Source organism: Henckelia pumila, chromosome 2 (assembly GCF_033568475.1).
Source record: "Henckelia pumila isolate YLH828 chromosome 2, ASM3356847v2, whole genome shotgun sequence".
In the NCBI taxonomy this organism is placed as follows: Eukaryota; Viridiplantae; Streptophyta; class Magnoliopsida; order Lamiales; family Gesneriaceae; genus Henckelia; species Henckelia pumila.
In genome coordinates, this window is record NC_133121.1 from 146744187 (window position 1) to 146765062 (window position 20876).

The 20876-nt window shown below is 38.6% G+C and overlaps 1 protein-coding gene across 1 annotated transcript; it reads left to right on the forward strand.

Annotated features, from left to right (window-relative positions):
- Positions 1 to 149: 149 nt before the first annotated feature.
- LOC140879088 (protein SPIRRIG) lies at positions 150 to 18771 on the forward strand. The gene is made up of 19 exons (XM_073282734.1): positions 150 to 914; positions 2053 to 2122; positions 2237 to 2322; positions 2897 to 3032; positions 3156 to 3212; positions 3849 to 4025; positions 4853 to 5044; positions 5172 to 5237; positions 5582 to 5696; positions 5835 to 7009; positions 7401 to 8103; positions 8181 to 8283; positions 8381 to 9495; positions 9624 to 11274; positions 11408 to 14470; positions 15525 to 15833; positions 15956 to 16262; positions 16352 to 16498; positions 17064 to 18771. Exons 1-19 carry the CDS (start codon positions 709 to 711, stop codon positions 18240 to 18242), a joined length of 10857 nt encoding a protein of 3618 aa, XP_073138835.1. The 5' UTR covers positions 150 to 708; the 3' UTR covers positions 18243 to 18771.
- Positions 18772 to 20876: the final 2105 nt, after the last annotated feature.

The following is a 20876-nucleotide window of genomic DNA, read 5'->3' on the forward strand; positions in this document are numbered from 1 at the left end:
ACAAAATCATGGAAAAAAAAAGCGACGGAATATTAATGCCACGTGTCGTGGAACCCACGCTGACATGGCAATTGATTAGGACGAAGGGTTTAAGGGAAATACAGAGAAAGAAGTGTATAATATAATAATTTCAATGGAGAGAGAAAGATGTGAAGATTATATAGAACGAGAAACGAGGAAGAAGGAGGCCGTCCGAAAACAAGAGAGAGAAAGCGCTGCGGTTGTTTATTTTCCTCTGCTCCTAAAGCCCCCCCTGCATTCCACGCTGACGCCCAATTTCTAGGGCAAAATCCGAGGAAGTTGACCAGTCAAGATTATCTGATCAAGGGGATTACTGCATCGATTGACTCCCGCTTTCTTTCTTTTGATGTTCCGCCCGAATTACATGAATTCACGCAGATAGGAATTTTATATACGCGTTTTCGTTTACAGATCTTTTGCTACCGATCCCTGATTTCACTCCGACATACAACATTTGATTTTCTTGGTCTTTTCATTTTTTTCTCTATTTATTTGTTCTTTTTTTTTTCTTGTAAATAAAGTTTAGGGAATGAGCTGGAGATCCATCTAGAAACAATCTGGATTTGGGTTCTGGATCTGATCTCCGGGGTTTGGGAAAGGCGTTGTTTTGTTCTGTCGGATGAGAGAGCGTTCGCGTTCTTTTGTATTTTCTGCCATTTGTTTATTGTGATACTTAGTTGAAGATATATGTTCGGGAAATCCAGTGGGGGGAAAACGATGAAATGGGTATCATTACTTAAAGACTTGAAAGATAAAGTCGGTCTTTCCCAGGCTCCGTCGTCAACTTCTTCATCTCCATCATCTTCGCCGTTCAAAGATAATAGCAGCAGCAGCAGCAGCAATGTCAACAATATCCTGCTGTCCGGCCAAGACATTTCGTCTTCGCCATCAAGGTATGGTTTTTCTACTCGAATTTTCGAATCTTATCTTTTTGAAATGTCTTTACGGTCGGGGAAGAAAATTTAATCGGCCAATTACTTGATGAACCGGGCCTTGGTGAAATCATTTGATGCTGAAAAAACTCCCCTATCATTGTCGGTGGTAGATAATTTCAGGCGATGATTCACGTTTACTTCATCTCGTAATATTCTTTAATGCGCAGTTTGAAGTGTATGCTCTAGTTTATGCTTCTGGAATGAGTGAGAGTGCGAAGAGTATACTACTAAAAACAAGTGTACTTAGTTTGGGCCTTACCCATCGAATGCTTTATTCTCGCGATAAGCATTTGCTTAATTGCTACGTCATTCGTCAAGGTTTGATTAAGCAGATTAATCTTAAATCTATTTTTGTCTACTCACTTCAACAAAACAAGTGCCTTCCGAATGCTAAAAGGGGTACAAAGTGGCGTGTGACGTGTCCTTAGAATACTTGATTTTCTACCAGTTCAGGCATCCAAATCAACAGCTTTAATTGCAGATTCTCTGGTGTGTTATATTTTATCATTTGGGTTTGATGAAGTGACAACTGGTCATCTCCAATGCATCTCCTAATCAACTTTATCCGAATGAAATCTTAGATAAGATCAATGACGATAAGACAAGAAAACCTCCCTTGAAGTTTATGCATTTGTTAACCTAATTAGATGAACCGAAAAGTGGCCTTTACTCCTTATATTTGATATGATCAATTGGAATTCCTGGGAAGAATGTTTAACCGTGTTTTGACGAGTTCAATACAAATACATGATATAGAAATTTGAAACATCATACAAAATTTCTGAGAAGATCATGGATCCCTATTTCCTGTCTTTGACGACAATATTTGCCACCTGGACTGTGGATTTCTTATGACGTGTCAAGACACATAACTGGTAGAGAAAATCGAAACAAGATATAAGATTTCTAGAAGATTATGGATATTTTTCTTGGAAGATAATATTTGCCACCTGGACTGCTGGAGTTTTTTCCATACATTGGGGATTGCACTTATGATACTATTGATGCTTCAAGTGCAATGATAATACTTGTTTTGACTTTTTTGAAACCAATGTGCAATCTGTGATTTCCTGTTATTTGAATTTATTCATAGCAGAGACAAACATGAATTGGAATTGCAATTCAAGAGCTATTGGGAAGAGTTTCGGTCATCTAGTTCTGAAAAGGTACTGCAAAATGCTTTGTAAAGTTGCACTGCTATCCTTATTGCTTTTAGTAATCCATCCCTTCTTATGAACCGGCTATAACCAATATAATACTGTCTCTTTTCACGTCTGCAGGACAAAGAAAAGGCCTTGAATTGGACTGTAGAAATGTTCTGTAGATTAGTGAAGAAGCACACAAATGTTGCTCAATTGATTACCATGTAAGATGAATGCCACTTTTTCTTTTTATTTTTATGATATGACATGTAGAAAATTAATGGGTTTAACCGGACTGCCTGTCCAGGCTTGTACGACTTGCTAAATTTAGTTCCGTCACCAATTTGCTCAATGACTAAATGCTCTGAAAAGGTTTTGTTTGTAATTTTTTGTGTATTAAATATCCTACCCTTTCCGGGGTTTTGTTATCATCAGTGACCCACAGTGAGAACTGTTAAAGTATCGTGTCGATTGGATATCTCAGTAATTTTTCTATTTTGGGAGTGGTGTTTTTTTTATTACCTCTTTTTTGTAATCTGGGGTTGGTGTGTGATTCTTGCAAACTCGGAGTGGTTGGATATCTCAGATAATTTAAATTATCGTGTCGGTTGGATATCTCATCAAATTTGTATGTTGCAATTTTGGGAGTGGTGTTTTTATTACAGTTTTTTTTCATGAAACACATTATGAAGATCGAGACAGATGTTTTTCTCAAATTGACATTAGATATTTTAATCATTTGCTGTTTGATTCTGGTTGCAATAAATTTTTTTCTGATACCTGAATCAACTATTACAGGTTAGTAGAGACACATATATTTTCTTTTGTTGTGGGGAGGGCATTTGTAACAGATATAGAAAAGCTGAAGATCAGTAGTAAAGCAAGAGCATTGGAAGTTGAGAAACTTTTATTATATTTCTCGGAAACCACAAAGGTTATTACTAAAATTTTATGTGTAAATAGTTTATTTCCTCACCCTACATATATGTATATGTATATATATATATATATCATACAGTTGTATTTTGATGGTAACTTACATCCTAGGTTTCTGCAGGATGGTATCAGACCAGGTGCAAATCTATTACATGCCGTCGAAGCCCTTGTATCTGGGGTATGCACATAACAGCTGACAATATGCACATTAGTCTTTTCGGATTATCTCATATTCCAGTCGGATTTATCTCAATAACAACATTTTGATTATTTTAGTTTGGGTTCTTTATAAGGTGAAACTCAGGCAGCAAACTATATAATTTGGGGGCACCTTGTGCAACCTTGCCGTTTCATTTACCTCCTCTCTGATGAAGATTTTGGAATTAAAATTTTTACTCTTTGCAATAGAATCTATCTAGGTGAAAACCAAATGAAGCAATTTTACTCCTTATGAAAGGACAATTAGTTCTTAAACCCTTTCAGGTTTTTGTTACTAGTTAGGGACCTATTTGACGTTGTAGTAATTCCCTATATATTCAATAGGCCATGTTCAAACCAGTTATTGTGCCACTAGCATCGTATGCTCTCGGTTCTCATGAAAATCAAGTTTTGAATTATGTGTTGGATTCTCTCACATATAATTATTTTTGCGATTCATTATAGAATAATGCGACCTGTTGATATCTTTTTTTGCTTATACACACGCACGATGGTGGTGACCCGCGAACGTCCATTTTTTCATTGTTTTGGTGTCTTTCCATTCGTATTTTTTTGTCATTTTGGTAACTGATGCAAGATCGTAATTTTTCTACAGCCAATTGATAAACAATCGTTCCTTGATTCTGGGATTTTAAGCTGTCTCATTCATGTCTTATACGCTCTTCTTTCTCCTGATGGGAATGGTCAGAGGCAGAAACTGAATAATAATGATGAGTTGCTGTTCACAGAGGAAATTCGTGATTCTGAAAACAGACCAGTCCGCCGTCTTGAGGTGCCTTATTTTTTTTATAAAGAAAAGATGCTATCACCTATCTAAAATGATAATTATATTTCTCTTATTTGTTTGTAGTTTGCCCTATTATTTCGTCAGTTAATTTACTTAGGTTTTCCTGTTAATTCTTCAAGTACATTTGCTTAACTGTCGGTTAACTCATCAAAATAGCAGTTATCTTTTTATAATGTTAATTTTCTCTGCAAATCCTCTTTGTTTTCATAAATTTTTTGTTCGTCTGGCAAAATGATTTGTGTGAAAACTGAAAATTGAAGTGCTACTGCATGTTCGGAAGCACCTGGTTCCCGAGTTTGCTTTTTCCTTTAATATAATACTGTGATGCTGCAGAAGTGATAACTGGTCTGTGTTATAACATCGTCTCAATTCTTAAGCCATCAAATAGTCAGTTTTTTTGATCTTTCTATATTTCCGACGCGGGGGCAGTGGCCTCTACTTCTTGTTTCGCTCTTAGTTGAATGCATCACGATGAGGAAGTATTATCATCCTTCTTTCACTTCTATTCTCCTGGAAGCATTGATGTATCCTGATACATAGTTTGTATATCAGCGTAGGTGGATTCCAGAAGTGGTCCAATGCATGCATAACTTGTTTTAATGTAGTCTACTGGATGATGCCTGGTAATACAAAGTAGGAGGAATGAATGTAAAAGCCATGATATAATTCTTTCTATCTTTTGATGTAGCTGACGTGACCATTATGAAGAATAGTAGTTAATTGGTTTTGTAAATATTGGTGGTGTGATTTGCTGATTTTCTTGATGTACAAATCCTGTGAGTTTTTTTTTACCACCGTTTGAATTTGATCAGGTTGAGGGCAGTGTTGTACATATCATGAAAGCACTGGCTAGCCATCCATCAGCTCCTCATAGTTTGATAGAGGATAATTCACTTCAATTATTGTTTCAAATGGTTGCCAATGGTTCCTTAGTTGTGTTCTCTCAGTTCAAGCATGGTCTTGTTCCTTTACATGCCATTCAGCTCCATAGACATGCTATGCAGGTATTATAATATTTTTTTCCAGCTATGTAGGTAGCGATATTTCTGTACTTAAGATTCGAGGCATGGGCTCAATATTTTATATTACACGGTTAATGATCTAATTTTTCTTTGTATTTTGGATGTCCAGATTCTTGGTCTTCTTTTGGCTAATGACAATGGCAGCACATCCAAGTATATACGGAAGCATCATCTGGTATATGAATGAGTACTTGCACTTGCATATATGTCTACACAAGTATATATCTATTGTTTCAGCTGATGAGATGATCTTTTTCCACATTTACAACCTTTTGACACCTCTAAGAATATTTCATTTATATTGCATCCTTATGGTGGTTGGACCTTCAGGACACTCAATTTTGAGAATCATGTTCACTCCTAGTTTCTAGTGATTGATATTAAATGGGAAAACAACAAATTGAAATTCAAATGATTATGTGAATGCACATGCATGAACTAGTCTTATGGTTTTTTTCCAACTTATAGTTAATGCTTTTAGCTCTTTATTTTTGACACTTTTTATTTTTCTCGATGCAGATAAAAGTGCTATTGATGTCTGTTAAGGATTTTAATCCTGATTATGGGGATCCTGCCTACACTATGGGCATCGTGGATTTGCTTCTTGAATGTGTCGAATTGTCATATAGACCTGGTATGTGGTAGTTTCTGCTAGATATAATTTTATTATAAATAAATTTTGTATGGACGAATTGGGCTAGTAATTATCATACCTTATTAGGCTGCTACTTTTATTTAAGGGACGCTGATTTTATGCATTCTTTGCCTGCAGAGGCTGGTGTTATAAGACTCAGGGAGGATATTCATAATGCTCATGGCTATCAATTCTTGGTCCAATTTGCTTTGACACTGTCCAAGAACCAAGCTGGTCAGACTTCTTGTTCCGAATATCTTTCTGAAGATGATCATGTTTTGGATGGTTCAGAAGCAGTTGGCAGGCTGGAGATGAAGAACCTAGAAGAAAAGGAAGAAATTAATTCATCAAACAGTCTCTCCCCTACACTTTGTAGGCTTCTTGATGTTATTGTTAATTTGGCCCAAACAGGCCCCTCAGGTGCTCCTGATTCCGTTGGTCTAAAAGCTTCAAAAAATTCTCACTCAAAGCCTAATGGGCATGGCAGAAGTCGTACATCATCCTCTGACCGAATATCTGATGAAGTTTGGGAGAAGGATAACGACAAAGTCAAAGATTTAGAAGCTATCCAAATGTTGCAGGACATTTTAATCAAAGCAGAAAGTAGAGAATTACAGGCAGAAGTATTGAGTAGAATGTTTAAAATTTTTTCCAGTCATCTTGAAAACTACAAGTTGTGCCAACAGTTGCGAACTGTGCCTCTCTTGATTCTCAATATGGCTGGTTTTCCTTCAGCTCTGCAAGAGATAATCTTGAAAATCCTTGAATATGCAGTAACTGTTGTGAATATTATTCCCGAGCAAGAGTTGCTTTCACTTTGCTGTTTGCTGCAGCAACCAATTACTTCTGAATTAAAGAACACAATTCTGTCTTTTTTCGTAAAACTTTTATCATTTGACCAACAGTACAAGAAAATACTAAGAGAAGTTGGTGTACTGGAGGTTCTGTTAGATGATCTGAAGCAGCACAAATTTCTGCTGGGCCCCGAGGAGCTCACTGGTGACCATGATCATTTGGAGAGAAAGACTAATTCTAGCAGCTTCAAGAAGCACTTGGATAGCAAAGATGCAATTCTTTCTTCTCCAAAACTCTTGGAATCTGGTTCCGGGAAATTCCCACTGTTCGAAATAGAGGGCACAATAGCAGTTGCTTGGGATTGTTTGGTATACTTATTAAAGAAAGCAGAAGCCAATCAAGCATCATTTCGCGCTGCTAATGGCGTAACTATCACTCTGCCTTTTCTGGCATCTGATATACATCGTCCTGGTGTTCTGCGGTTGTTGTCATGCTTGGTTATTGAGGATGTCAAACAGGTAAAGTTGCGTTTTTCTATGAAACCTTTTTATGTGATTTTCCAGTGTTCTCTTTGAGTTCAATTTAGGTTTACTTGAAAGTGTATCGACTACAACTCGGTAGTTGTAGTCTCAAATATTTGCCCTCTTTCCCCTTTTTATGTTTTGATGTGTAATTTGGTGGCAAAATATCTAGGCATGTACTTGGTTTCGACACATCAAGATTTGGAATGGATTCGTTGGTTGGGATTACACATGAAGAACATTCTTAGGTCATTTTATCTGTTGTAGGTCATAGTTTCACCCAAGTTATGAAGGAAAACTTTGAACCGAGTCAGTAATGACTAAATGTATCACTTATCAAGTTAGTTATGCGAGAAGTATTACTCATAAGTGCCTCTGTTTTAATCAGGCTCATCCAGAAGAATTGGGTGCAATTGTCGAAGTTCTAAAAAGTGGGATGGTTACAAGTGCTCTGGGATCCCAATACTCCCTTCATATTGATGCAAAATGTGATGCTTTTGGAGCCTTGTGGCGCATATTAGGAGCTAATGGTTCGGCACAGAGGGTTTTTGGTGAATCAACTGGGTTCTCTCTTTTATTGACCACCCTTCATTCCTTTCAAAATGACCAAGAACAAAACATTCAAACTTCTACAAATGTTTTAATTAAGCTGTTCACATACATGCTACGGGTTATGACAGCTGGTGTTAGTGATAATGCAATTAATAGGTCAAAGCTGCATGTAGTTCTGTCATCACATAGCTTTTATGATCTTCTTTCCGAGTCTGGGATAATATGTGTTGAATGTGAACACCAAGTTATACAATTGTTGCTGGAACTTGCTCTAGAGGTAGTGCTTCCACCATTTCCTGTGTCCGAAGCTGCAACAGTAACTGATAATAAGTTAGAAAATGAGTCAGCAAGTTTTCTTTTCATCACACCTTCGGGACCTTTCGCTCCTGATAAGGAACGTGTGTATAACGCTGCTGCTGTCAGAGTACTCCTACGTGCTTTGCTGTTCTTTACTCCAAAAGTGCAATTAGAATTGTTAAATCTCATTGAAAAACTTGCATACGGAAGCTCGTTCAATCGGGAAAATCTCAGCTCTGTAGGTGCGTACTTGTTTGTTGGTGCTTAATTTTTGTTACTTTAAAAGCATCCTCAGTATTTTTCACTTCAATGTTGCTAGGTTGTGTGGAACTTCTGTTGGAGAAAGTACAACCTTTCATGTCTAGCTCTCTGCCGTTGGTTTCTCATGCGCTGAAGATAGTTGAAGTTCTTGGGGCCTACAGGTAACAGCATGTGATTGGAGAGTACATGGAATTCTTTTGCATTACTTTGTATAACAGCAACTGTATTGATCCTAGACATCCAATTCTTTATTGACAGGCTATCTGTATCAGAACTTAGAATTTTACTTAGGTATATTTTGCAAATGAGGCTGGCGGGTCCCGGCTCTTCTCTTGTTTCAATGATGGAAAGATTGATTCTTTCTCAGGATATGGGCTCAGAAGATGTTTCCCTTGCACCCATTGCAGAGTTCAACATGAGCAAGATCGGACATGCTTCCGTTCAGGTGCCATTGGGGGAAAGGTCATGGCCTCCTGCTGCCGGTTATTCTTTTGTTTGTTGGTTCCAGTACAGAAATCTGTTAAAATCACAGGCTAGGGAGACTGAACCACCCAAATATGGATATTCTAAAAGGCATAGCATGGCTAATGGGCAACAACTTGGATCTCAGGCTCTACGAATATTTTCTGTTGGTGCTGTAGATAATGGAAGTACATTTTACGCTGAACTTCTTTTGCAGGATGATGGTGTTCTTACCCTTTCAACCAGTAACTCCTCCTCCTTGACTTGTGCTGGGTTAGAAATGGAGGAAGGTCGGTGGCATCACCTAGCTGTTGTGCACAGCAAACCAAATGCCTTGGCTGGATTATTTCAGGCAAGTGTTGCTTATGTGTATCTCAATGGAAAGCTACGGCACACTGGGAAACTTGGATACTCTCTGTCTCCTGCTGGGAAGTCTCTGCAGGTAACACTTGGGACGCCGAGTTCTTATGCAAGGATTAGTGATATGTCATGGAGTCTCAGGTCATGCTATCTTTTTGAGGAGGTGCTATTGCCAGGTTCTATATGTTTTATGTACATTCTTGGGAGAGGATATAGGGGCCTTTTTCAGGACACCGATCTTCTACAATTTGTTCCAAATCAGGCATGTGGTGGGGGCAGTATGGCCATCCTAGATTCTTTAGACACCGATCTGCCTTTGACCTCTAATATGCAGAAGTATGAGAGTGCTGGCAAGCAAGGTGTCTCTAAGGTGAATCATAGTGGATTTGTCTGGGATTCTGAAAAATTACGAAGTCTCTCGCTGCAATTATGGGGTAAAAAACTGATATTTGCATTTGATGGATCAAGCACAGAAATATTCCGAGCATCTGGAACTTTATCCATGCTCAATCTAGTCGATCCACTTTCAGCTGCTGCTTCTCCTATTGGGGGTGAGTGAATTAATTGTTTTCATTTCTATTATATTATTGTTGTAATTTAATAATCAGTATGATTCGATTGCTTGGACTTATAATTTATATATGTGATAACTGTTAGATTATATCTATGGATTTCCCAGGCATACCACGTTTTGGTAGACTTTTTGGAGATATCCATGTTTGCAAACAATGTATCATTGGTGACACAATCCGCCCAATTGGTGGCATGGCTGTAGTCCTTGCACTAGTCGAAGCCTCTGAATCAAGGGACATGCTTCACATGTCCTTGACATTACTTGCTTGTGCACTACATCAGAACCCACAGAATGTGAGAGACATGCAGAAGTACCGAGGATACCACTTGCTATCTCTATTTCTTCATCGCAGAATGTCATTATTTGACATGAAATCACTTGAGATCTTTTTCCAAATTGCTGCCTGTGAGGCGTCCTTCTCTGAACCTAGAAAACTTGGAATTGTGCAAAGCTCTCTGTCACCTGTTGCCACAATCAGTGAATCAAGCTTTGAAGAACTTAATTTGTCCAAATTCCGTGATGAATTTTCTTCTGTTGGTTCTCACGGAGAAATGGATGATTTTTCTGCACCAAAAGATTCGTACAGTCATGTTTCAGAGCTGGAAAACTCGGACATGCCAACTGAGACTTCTAATTGCATTGTTCTGTCAAATGCTGATATGGTTGAACACGTCTTATTGGATTGGACCCTTTGGGTTACAGCTCCAGTCCCAGTTCAAATTTCTTTGCTCGGATTTCTTGAGCATCTTGTCTCAATGCATTGGTATCGCAATCATAACCTTACAATACTTCGTAGGATTAACCTTGTTCAACACTTGCTTGTAACCATGCAGAGGGGTGATGTTGAAGTGGCAGTATTGGAAAAATTAGTTGTGTTACTCGGTGTAATTTTGGAGGATGGATTTTTGCCTTCTGAATTGGAACTTGTGGTAAGGTTTGTGATTATGACATTTGATCCACCTGAACTATTGTCGCGCAATCATATTTCTCGAGAATCAATGGGGAAGCATGTGATTGTAAGAAATATGTTGCTAGAGATGCTAATTGATCTCCAGGTGACAATTCAATCAGAAGAGTTACTTGAACAGTGGCATAAAATCGTTTCATCTAAATTAATTACATATTTTCTGGACGAAGCAGTTCATCCGACGAGTATGAGATGGATCATGACTCTTCTAGGTGTATGCCTTGCATCTTCTCCTACATTTGCACTTAAATTCCGTTCAAGTGGAGGGTATCAAGGTTTGACGAGGGTGCTTCCGAGTTTCTATGATTCTCCTGATATCTATTACATTCAGTTTTGTCTAATATTTGGAAAGCCTGTATATCCAAGATTACCAGAAGTCCGCATGCTCGATTTTCATGCACTCATGCCAAGTGACGGTAGCTATGGAGAGTTAAAATTTGTTGAACTTTTGGAAACCATTATTGCTATGGCAAAATCAACATTTGACCGGTTGGTAATGCAGTCAATGCTTGCACATCAAACTGGCAATCTTTCTCAGGCTGGTGCTCGGCTTGTGGCAGAGCTTGTAGATGGACATGTTGACGTAGCTGGAGAGCTCCAAGGTGAAGCTCTGATGCACAAAACTTATGCTGCGCGTTTGATGGGTGGAGAGGCATCAGCACCTGCTGCGGCTACTTCAGTTCTGAGATTTATGGTTGATCTTGCCAAAATGTCTCCTCCATTTTCAGCAGTCTGCAGACGAGCAGAATTTCTTGAGAGCTGTGTTGACCTCTATTTTTCTTGTGTCAGGTTTGGTACACGTGTTATTTTTTAGCTTTAAGTGTTTATATTTCTCACAGCTTCCAATTTTTGATACTCGTATCTACAAAATTAATCAAGTGCTACTGGTTCCGTTTGTTAAATGTTACCGTTTGATATTTAGGGCTGCCCAAGCTGTGAGGATTGCCAAAGAACTCACAGTGAAAACCGAAGACAAGAATTTGAATGATTCTGATGATACTAGTAGCTCCCAGAATACATTTTCTAGCTTGCCTCACGAAAATGAGCAGTCAGCCAAGACCTCTATTAGCATAGGGAGCTTTCCGCAGGGGCATGTTAGCGCTAGTTCTGAAGATATGCCTATCATCCAAAATAAAGTGGTAACTGAGAAACTCGAGGTTGATGATACTGCAACCCATCAGGAATTGGACAAACTGGAGAAACTAATGAAAGAGGATGTCCATGCTTTGGGAAATGTTGATGTTGAAATGGTTGACCAGGTGTCCAACGACACTTCTGGGAGTAATGAGTTTAATTTTCGTGATATGAGAACCACATCAGATAATGTTCATCAGAACGATTCACTCAGTTCTAAGTCTTTCCCTATTCCTGAGTCTCCTATTTTGTCCGAGAGATCAAATTCCAGGATCCCACTCAGTCCTTCTTCATCTCCAGTTTTAGCATTGACATGTTGGTTGGGTGGTGGCAGCCGCAATGATTCAAAATTCCAGTCAGCTTCTACTCCATCTATGGAGTCCTCTGTGTCTGTGAATGAAATCGATTCTTCATCAGACTTGGCATCTAATACTCAGTCTCAAAATGCCTCACTCACATTGTTCACGATCAGTTCAAAGTTACTTCTTGAAGTGGATGATTCTGGCTATGGAGGCGGCCCATGTTCTGCTGGTGCTACTGCGGTTCTAGATTTTATGGCTGAAGTTCTTTCTGACTTTTTGACTGAGCAGATGAAAGCCGCGTCGGTGATAGAGACTATTTTGGAAAGTGTACCTCTGTATGCTGATTCTGATTCAGTATTGGTTTTTCAGGGATTATGCCTTACTAGATTGATGAATTTTCTTGAAAGGCGTCTCTTACGCGATGACGAGGAAAATGATAAGAAGTTGGATAAGAGCCGTTGGTCCCTTAACTTAGATTCACTTTCCTGGATGATAGTGGATCGTGTGTACATTGGAGCTTTTTCTCGGCCTGCTGGTGTGTTGAAAACACTTGAATTCTTGTTGTCAATGCTTCAGTTGGCAAATAAGGATGGTCGAATTGAAGAAGCAATTCCTACCGGTAAAGGTCTCCTTTCTATAGGGAGAGGAAATAGGCAACTTGATGCTTACGTACACGCACTCTTCAAGAATGTGAATCGTATGATACTGTTTTGTTTCCTGCCATCTTTCTTGGTTACCATTGGGGAGAACGATATTTTTTCACGGTTGGGTTTGCAGAATGAACAGAAGAAGAGATTTTTATTTTACCCTTCACTGGAAGACGGAGGGATTGATATTTTCACAGTTTTACAGTTGCTGATTGACCATAGAAGAATAATATTCTGTCCAAGTAATCTTGATACTGATCTGAATTGCTGCCTTTGTATCAATTTGATATCCCTTCTTTATGATCATAGACAAAATGTGAAGAATGCAGCGGTTGATATTCTCAAGTATCTCCTGGTTCATCGTAGAGTTGCCCTTGAAGAGTTTTTTGTCTCTAAACCAAATCAAGGGCCATCTTTGGATGTTCTGCATGGTGGATTTGATAAGCTTTTGACAGAAAAATTATCTGCTTTTTTTGATTGGCTCAAGAGTTCAGAGTCTTCTGTCAATAAAGTGTTGGAACATTGTGCTATCATTATGTGGGTGCAGTACATTGCAGGGTCCGCAAAGTTTCCTGGAGTTAGGATAAAGGGCATGGACAGTCGGCGTAAGAGAGAAATGGGAAGAAAAATAAAGGACATCTCAAAATTGGAACAAAAACATTGGGAGCAGGTGACTGAAAGGAGAATTGCGCTTGAATTGGTACGTGATGCTATGGCCACTGAATTACGAGTTATCCGCCAGGATAAGTACGGATGGGTCCTACATGCTGAGAGTGAGTGGCAAACTAATCTCCAACAGCTTGTACACGAGCGGGGAATATTTCCGTACAGTAAGTCATACATGGAGGGAGAGGAGCTTGAATGGCAGCTGTGTCCCATTGAAGGTCCTTACAGAATGCGCAAAAAACTTGAGCGTAGTAAATTAAAGATAGATACCATCCAAAATGTGCTCAATGGACAGTTTGAATTAGGGGAAGGAGAACTGTCAAAGGAGAAAATTGATGAGCTCCATGCCTCTGATACCGAATCAGATTCCTTCTTCAACCTTCTAGCTGAAAAGTCAAAGAATGAATCTTTTGATGCTGAATTATATGATGAACCAACTGTCAAAGAATCAGACGATGTACGGGATATAGCTTTTACTGGGATTGGATGGAATGATGATCAAGAAAGTAGTATAAATGAAGGAAGTCTTTATTCAGCTGTTGAATTAGGTGTGCAGTCCAGTGCTGTATCCACACAAAAAGCAGAAAGTGTTCGAGGGAAGTCTGATTTAGGATCTTCTTCAGTGAGAAATGATGATGCGAGAGTTTCGGATGATAAATCTGGCAAAGAGCTAAATGATAATGGTGAATACTTGATCAGACCTTATTTGGAACCTTTCGAAAGAATTAAGTACAAGTACAATTGTGAGCGAGTTGTCGGCCTTGATAAACATGATGGCATATTTTTGATTGGAGAACTATCACTTTATGTCATTGAGAATTTTTACATTGATGAATCTGGGTGCATATGTGAGAAAGAGAGTGAAGATGATATATCTGTCATTGATCGGGCTTTGGGTGTTAAGAAAGATTTGTCTTGTAGCATGGACTCCCATTCCAAGTCGACTTCATCGTGGGATGCCACAGTAAAGGCGTTTACTGGGGGTAGAGCATGGGCCTACAATGGTGGTGCCTGGGGAAAGGAAAAGGTATGCACAAGTGGTAATGTCCCTCATCATTGGCGTATGTGGAAGCTTGACAGTGTCCATGAGCTTTTGAAGCGTGACTATCAGCTTCGACCAGTTGCTATTGAGATTTTCAGCATGGATGGTTGCAACGATTTACTGGTTTTTCACAAGAAAGAGAGAGAAGAAGTTTTTAGAAACTTGGTGGCCATGAATCTACCAAGAAATAGCATGTAAGATACATAAGCACTGTCTGGTCGGAATCTGTCTTTTTTCTTCTCAAATTGTGTTTGTGCTATTGTTTTCGCTGTGAATTATTTTCAAAATTTCCAAATCACAGGAGTTCTGTTTCGAATGAAATTCCTAATGCTTGTCAGTCACCCTTGTTATATAAAAAAATGGGACATCAACCAACCATGCCCAAGTTTATCTTGGCTCAACTTATATTGTTCCTTTTTGTCTTACTGTTCATCACTGCTGCTCTACATGTTATTTGGGTTTCATCAGAGCTGATTTAAAAATCTGTGCATCCTGATATTGACTACTTTTGTGGTTGTTTCTCACCTAACAGATAAAACTGGCTAGTTTCTCAGTGATCTACAGATGAGAATTCTGATTGTTTTTATTTGAGGTGTTATTTGAAAGTTCTATTTTCGAGACTTCGATACCTTTAATATTGCATTCCTTGGTTTTCCGATGGTACAATCAGATGACACCATTGACATTCTGGTGACGAACTGTAACGGTTCGGAATGTGAAAACTGTATTTGCCTCTTAGTCTATATGTTCTTTTTTTAAATTTCAGGTTCTTCTATGTTAGTTTTATTTGTGTGAAATAATGGTGAACTTCTTTGCCAAACTTAGTGGCTTTAAGGGTTATCAACTCATATTCTGAGTTGCACAATCTTAAGTTCCTAGTCCACATTTGGTAGTTCACAAGCAAATTTTTCTTTTCTGAACTCTGAAGTATTTGTCACCTCCCTATTATTTGGTTCAATTACAAGATGTCGTCCTTGAAATGATACATGAAACATTCATCTGTGGTTGAAGGGATAAAATACTGGAGCAGCATCTGTTTATGTTAGTATCATAGAGACTGTATGGACTAGAGCTCTCATGACATCATGGAAATTGCAATAATAAAAAATAGGCTTCTTTGTGCTGATGGATATCCCTATGTTTCTGATGTTACCTCTTCATCTTCAGCACCTATCTAAGTCCTTTGCTTTTTAGGTTTCCTGTTCTCTTGAATCCACATTTTGAGTTCATATGTTGTTTGTGTAACAGTTTGGATGCGACAATATCTGGCTCAACAAAACAGGAAGGCAACGAGGGCAGCCGTTTGTTTAAGGTTATGGCAAAATCCTTTTCCAAGAGGTGGCAAAATGGAGAAATTAGCAATTTTCAATATATTATGCACCTCAACACTTTGGCAGGTCGAGGATACAGTGATCTCACACAGTATCCGGTGTTTCCTTGGGTCCTGGCAGATTATGAGAGTGAAAACTTGAATCTGTCGGATCCAAAAACGTTCCGTAAACTTGAGAGACCCATGGGTTGCCAAACATCAGAAGGCGAAGAAGAGTTCAGGAAGAGGTTGGCTCCTGTTCTAGCAGACTTATCGACTCATTTACTGCCTTTAGTTGTTGAGTTTGACCCCCTCACCCCCTGCTATATTTTAAATCTTAATGTATCATTTGATCTGATATATCTTGCAGATATGAGACCTGGGATGATCCAGAGGTTCCCAAATTTCATTACGGTTCTCATTATTCCAGTGCTGGGATTGTTCTCTTCTACCTCTTACGTTTGCCTCCATTTAGTACCGAGAATCAGAAGCTTCAGGGAGGACAGTTTGACCATGCTGATCGACTTTTCAACAGCATACGAGAAACCTGGTTGAGTGCTGCTGGGAAAAGCAACACATCGGATGTCAAGGAACTTGTTCCGGAGTTTTTCTACATGCCAGAATTCCTGCAAAATAAGTTCAATCTTGACTTGGGAGAAAAACAATCAGGAGAGAAGGTTGCTCAATGTTTTTGTAATACTCAGTACTGCCGTTTATTTTCCAGAACTTTTCCTTGACATTTTTTTTTGATATGAGATGGTGATAGGTGGGTGATGTTGTCTTGCCTCCATGGGCCAAAGGCAGCACTTTTGAATTCATTAGGAAGCACAGAGAAGCACTGGAATCTGATTATGTTTCAGAGAATCTGCACCACTGGATAGACCTCATCTTTGGGCATAAACAGAGAGGAAAGGTCAGTAATTTTTTCCCATCGTTGGGTGATGTACATTAGTTTTAACGATGCTAAACTTCATTTACTACCTTAAATTTTTGTTTTGTTCACCAATTCTTTATTGGTTCATTTAACTTCCGATCATTTGTCTTTGGGCCTCTTTATTATTATTATTATCCTGAAAATAACAAAGAAGAAAATGCTCCATTGTAGTTCACATCAGACTGTGGTCCCAAGATTTGTGTTTGTTCCATTTTCTTTCTTCTATTCCTTGCACCAAATCTGTCCATTCTTAGTGAATATGAATCACATTTCCATAGGGATAAAAAAGAGAAGGTGATGCTAAGATTTATTTTACGGAACTCGAAATTTTGTGAAATTTGATGCCTACTAAGGCTATGCCCTGAATAAATATTTGAATCCTGTACTGGATAATTTTTTTAAATTTTTTTTAATGCGCATGCGATCACTCTTTTAGTTCAATTTGTCAACTTATCTTCCTTGCACCATTATCTAGTTCTCCAGTCTTTCTTTTTGCATAACTATCTTTTAATTTTAGTGAAAGTTTTATTTATCTGTTTAACAGGCAGCTGAGGCAGCTGTTAATGTTTTCTACCACTATACCTATGAAGGAAGTGTTGACATTGATTCAGTAACGGATCCTGCTATGAAAGCATCAATTCTAGCACAAATTAATCACTTTGGACAGACTCCAAAACAACTTTTCTTGAAACCTCATGTTAAAAGACGGACTGATAGAAAGCTTGTTCCTCATCCACTGAAGCATTCGACGCTTCTTGTTCCTCATGAAATCCGTAAGAGCTCGTCTTCTATATCTCAGATTGTGACTTTTGGCGATAAAATTCTTGTTACTGGTGCAAATAGCTTGCTTAAACCTAGAACGTATACCAAGTACGTTGCCTGGGGTTTTCCCGATCGCAGTTTCCGATTTATGAGTTATGATCAAGATAAGCTTCTTTCTACTCATGAAAATCTTCATGGAGGCAATCAAATCCAGTGTGCCAGTGCGAGCCTTGATGGCCAAGTTATGGTTACTGGGGCAGATGATGGTTTGGTTTGCGTTTGGAGAATCGAAAAAGATGGACCTCGTCTAATTCGTCACTTGCAGTTGGAGAAGGCACTTTGTGGTCACACTGGTAAAATCACCTGCATTCGTGTTAGCCAGCCCTACATGATGGTAGTTAGTGGATCAGATGATTGCACAGTAATATTATGGGACCTTAGCTCGTTGGTTTTTGTCAGGCAACTTCCGGAATTTCCTTCACCTATTTCAGCAGTGTATATGAATGACCTGACTGGTGAAATTGTGACTGCAGCCGGTGTTGTGCTTGCTGTTTGGTCCATTAATGGTGACTGCCTTGCAGTTGTGAACACGTCACAACTTCCATCAGATTTCATTGTATCTGTTGCTGGTTGTAACTTCTCTGACTGGCAGGACACTAACTGGTTCGTCTCAGGTCACCAAAGTGGAGCTGTCAAAGTGTGGAAAATGGTCCACACCTCAAGCGAGGAGTCTGCCCAAAGCAAACCATCTAGTAATCCAACGGGAGGGCTTCGTCTTGGAGATAAATTACCCGAGTACAGATTGATCCTGCACAAGGTACTGAAGTCCCACAAGTTTCCCATTACTGCCCTTCATCTATCTAATGACCTCAAACAGTTTTTGAGTGGAGATTCGGGTGGCCACCTTTTTTCGTGGATATTACCGGATGAGAACTTGAGATCTTCCATGAACCAGGGGTGATTGTAGGATTTGGCTTGTGGTTATTTGATGTTTGTGGATAGATTTTTAGCCAAGAAACTATACAAGAAGAATGAATGCCCTTAACGTGCTAGCACACAATGAGATCAAAACATAGCTATCAATCGGGTTGCAGGGATCCACGTGGCGGATCCGCGATGGAAAAAGACCACTCTTGTCCCGCAGCTTCATGACTAGGACTCGGGCTGATTGGTTAGTGAATGTATTGTCATTTTGACGGTGATTGCCAGCAGAAAGGTTTGGCTTTTCTGGGCGGAAGATGTATGTTGTACATAGGGTGAATTTTGACACCGTACACTGAGTTTGTACAGAAAATTATTTGCAGGAATATATATAGGTTTCACTGAAAACTTGCCCCTGTTGGGATTTTGGGTCAGTTTCATAAGCAAATGAACTTGAGCAGTAGATTGCTCCATTGTTTTGTTGTGAAATATGTAACTACTTTACATGCCAAAACCAAAGGGTGTAATTGATTAGTCATTCCCCACTATGTTTCTGATGTTTTGTATTATCTTGGCACCTCATTTTTATCCTCAGTTTCTTGCTTATTATCCTCGCCACAATGTCTGGTTCCCCTGTAAAATATTAATCTATTTATCAGCCCTGCTCACCGTTTAATTTTTACCCATATTTTATTAATTTTCTCGAATCATAATCAACCACCATTATATCCCAAGGGGATCGGTTTTGGGGTATGCTCGTGAATTTCCCAAACTTAATGTACCGTAGCAGTTGATTTCTGAATTTGTAAAACTGAGTTCAATTGAGGTTGGTCAATTGAACTATTTCATTTCTCGTGTGTCGATATTAACCGGCAAAAAAATATTATGTGCGGAAAGCTTCCAACTAACATATTAGAAATAAATCGAATGACTAGACTGAAATTGTGAGTGAGTGAGTGTGCTTAACTGAAATATGAGTGAAACTAGAAAGTAAGAACACAAGTATTTGTTTATGGATGTTCAGAGCTAAATCTCCTACGTCACCCCTTCTTCCACTTCGGAAGGATTCACTCTAGAAGACTTTGGACTATTACTTACAGCACTTTGCTACAGCCCGATCCAAGACTAGGGCTTACCCAACTGTCTATCTCATATAAAACTCCTAGACTCAATTTCAAGAACTCATCCCTCGACTGATTCTTGTTACAACAGTAGTGTTTGACAGTTCACTAAACTGATCTATTATAAGATTTACAACTCGATAAGCCTTGTACAAATTGATCCTACACTTGATCAAATTATATAGCAATATGCGTATGATTGATCAGTTTACTTCAGTTGAGACTTCTTGATTGCAGATGTAAATTTGTTGTGTGTCTCACTTATATCGCGCATGTGTTTTTTGCTCGTGCGTGTTACTGATCTTCATCTCCTTTATATAGAGATGGATTGCAACGACTCTTAAATTCAAATTGAATCCGTATTGCAACAGTACTATACCATTAGGAAGGTACATTGTCTCTATGCAACTTTGCGACGTCAGCTTGTGTACAGAAAACTCTATCCGCAAGAGGTGGACTCATATCGGGAATTCAGTCTTGGTTATGCAGTCTTGGATGGTTCAGTCTTCCAACTGTTCAGTCGTGGTAATTCAGTTTGGCTCACTGGAACAGTTTGACTCTTGGAAGACTGCTTCAATTTAGTCTCCTAAACTGAATGTAGTTTACTAGATAAACTCAATTTGGTTGTCTTGACCATTTAATGATTTCAATTTGACTCTGGTCAAAGTCAACTCAGTTTAGATAGCACTTCAGTCTGGATCTGAATCTCGTCTAGTTTACGTCTTCATGGACAAAGTCAGTTCTCTTCGATATTTTGCTTATATTGTTTTGTCAACACCGAAACAATGCATATTCCAACACCAACTAAAATTTTAAATTCATCAAGGTTGCATTTGCATTTGAGGAAAACTCGGGTGTACACTTACATTTGGATGCACGCTAGCTAAGGACACCAGTCTCCATCGAATTATCAATTTGAGGAAAAAAATTTGAAATAACTTAATATTGATATGGATTAGTAATGAATCCATTATAATGATTCAGGAAATAACCTGTTGAAAATTGAAAAATTCATTGTCAGAAGGACTTAACCAACAAAAAGAAAAAAAAAAAACAATTCATTTGTTATTATGGATTTGTAATCTTTGGAATCGAATGTAAGGGTGTATTTCACTACCATTTATTTTAGTTATCATCTCGGATTTTGAATCCATATGTAAATTAATAAAAACATTCATAATCAAACATAAGAATAGGTGGACGATTCATGATAATTATGGGCAGTGTCAACAGAGTAGGCTGTGGGGTTTTGCTTTAGGCTGATTCTGTTCATCTCTTTATTTTTAGGCAGATGTCGTTATGGTACATACATGTCTATTTTTTTATTATTGCTTTTTAGCATACCAAGACAGAATTAATATATACTAGCTAAGGAGCCTACTTCTGTAACCATTAATCCAGTCTATGAAATTTCTCTGGAACAAAACCAGAACAGAAAAGAAAGAAAGGTTAGGAGTAGGACAGGACCACTTTATTAATTGTACGTGCAGGCCAGGGATTTGTTAATTAGTAGACTCTCTCCCCTTCGCTACATTTGAATGAAGAACCCAAAT

Bases quoted from the DNA above. Each gene is read 5' to 3' on its own strand.
- LOC140879088 (XM_073282734.1), top strand. From the start codon at position 709: ATGTTCGGGAAATCCAGTGGGGGGAAAACGATGAAATGGGTATCATTA. The intron at 5,238-5,581 runs GTATATGAATGA...TTCTCGATGCAG, and splicing joins ATATACGGAAGCATCATCTG to ATAAAAGTGCTATTGATGTC. The intron at 15,834-15,955 runs GTTGGCTCCTGT...TATATCTTGCAG, and splicing joins GAAGAAGAGTTCAGGAAGAG to ATATGAGACCTGGGATGATC.